General features: G+C 45.5%; 1 protein-coding gene across 1 annotated transcript; it reads right to left on the bottom strand.

The window, feature by feature from the left end:
- Positions 1-258: 258 nt before the first annotated feature.
- LOC100901664 (uncharacterized) lies at positions 259-803 on the bottom strand (the record flags this gene model as incomplete). The annotated part of the gene is made up of 1 exon (XM_003737908.1): positions 259-803. A coding segment is annotated over one exon (545 nt), but the record flags the coding sequence as incomplete, so codon positions are not given.
- Between the last annotated feature and the right edge of the window lie 910 nt (positions 804-1,713).

Genomic DNA, 1,713 nt, shown 5'->3' with positions numbered 1-1,713 from the left:
TCGATTCGCTGTGGACAGACGTTGATTTATTATCTGATCCTCTATGTCGAACATCGATTCGCTATTGGGCACATGGTTCACTATCTAGAAAATACCTGTGGACAGACGAATCGATTTTCTAGGACTTTAGCGCACACGCGACGTCGACTGACTTCTACTGACGACTAGTACGCGCGCCGTCGCTGCTGTCGCTATGGTCTCGTCTCCGCTAGAGCGCGCGAGATTTGAACTTGATGACGGGGAGTCATAGGAGCAAGTTTACACCTCCCCTCCCCCGAGTGCCTTCGCGCGTCGAAGTTTACTGACATGGAAGAGATTCGCTTCTTTCTTCCTTTTGCCACAATCTATTTCATACATTGAATTCGAGATCTTTTTTACTACTCTGAAGGGGCCACCCCTGACCTCTTCGAGTTTTCCTCTGTTCAAACGATTTCCATTTTCAACATACGCGTATTCGCCAGCTCTGAAACCTTCGTCTTTTCTGAGCCGATCGATTCTCCGCTTATTCCTCTCGAAATTGCTTATGGAATTTAAAAGGGCTTCCGAGCGATCTTTCTGCATGTCGCGGCTCTCTATAAGTTCACGTGGTATGATATCAGAGGTTTTCCCGTACATGAGGTAGTCTGGCTCAAATTTGGTCACGCTATGGGTGGTACGGTTGTACTCGTCCACGCAGTCCTCCGCGATCTTCGACCACGCTCTTCTGTCACCGCCATTGAGTTTACATCGGATTCCATTAACCAGGGTTTGATTGACTCTCTCGTTCAAACCATTCGAGGCCGCATTGTTTATAGAGGTAAATACTAGGAGGATATTTTTCTTCTCTAGATAGTGTTTCAGTTCATGGCTCTTTCACCTTTTCCTCCTAGCTTCCCCCAGTCCCCCTCCCCCTTTTCGCGCTCGCAGTTCCTTTTGAGAATTATAGGGTCATCCCTTTGCGAGCTGCTTCACCAAAAAAAAAAAGTTCGGTCGAATTTATCGCAGGATATTGATCCGCGAATATGATTCTCACGTCTTGGTTTCCTGCAGCTCTTTCGATGAGATTGATGAAATCCTTAGCTGCCGGACCCTTACTGGTGGAGATGAACACTCTTCTCGAGAAGTGGTCGACCAATATGTGCATATATCGTTTGGGTGACCTATGCCCAGCGAAACTGATGGAATCTGGGCTCACTAGCTAAGTCTGTGGACACCAATCTGAAACAACACCCTGTGAATCTGGAAGATCACGGCACAAAAATAAAGAGTCAGTGGTTCGGTGAGAATACTACTGCTCCTTAGCTCCTCAGTTTATTACACACAGGTATGCTCTTATATATACCCTTCCAGGGAAGGGGAATACCCGTAACCAACCGTATTAGTAACCCACTTGGCTAAGTGGAACACTGTACGTTAGTCAGGAAGTCACTGCTTCCTGTATCATTACTTCCTATACCCGAAGCGACATGCCTCAGCTATACCAGAAATATTGGTATATTTCATCATCCTCCCTTAGATGATGCAGTCGCTTCGGCTTACATGATAGGTGTATTCCCATAACTCGGATACGATATTGTTAACCTATCTTAATCATGTCCATTGACGTCTTGTCGATTCGATATCGTCGTCTTCGAATCTAAAATTCTCGAGCGTCAAATTTTGCGTGAATCCCGCACGAAATATGTTAACTAATGGTTGGTTCTCTAATTCATCTATAAACATAAAAATTCGTCG

The sequence above is a fragment of the Galendromus occidentalis genome, unplaced genomic scaffold, assembly GCF_000255335.2.
Source record: "Galendromus occidentalis unplaced genomic scaffold, Mocc_1.1 scf7180000075641, whole genome shotgun sequence".
In the NCBI taxonomy this organism is placed as follows: Eukaryota; Metazoa; Arthropoda; class Arachnida; order Mesostigmata; family Phytoseiidae; genus Galendromus; species Galendromus occidentalis.
This window is presented reverse-complemented; position numbering and strand designations above follow the sequence as displayed.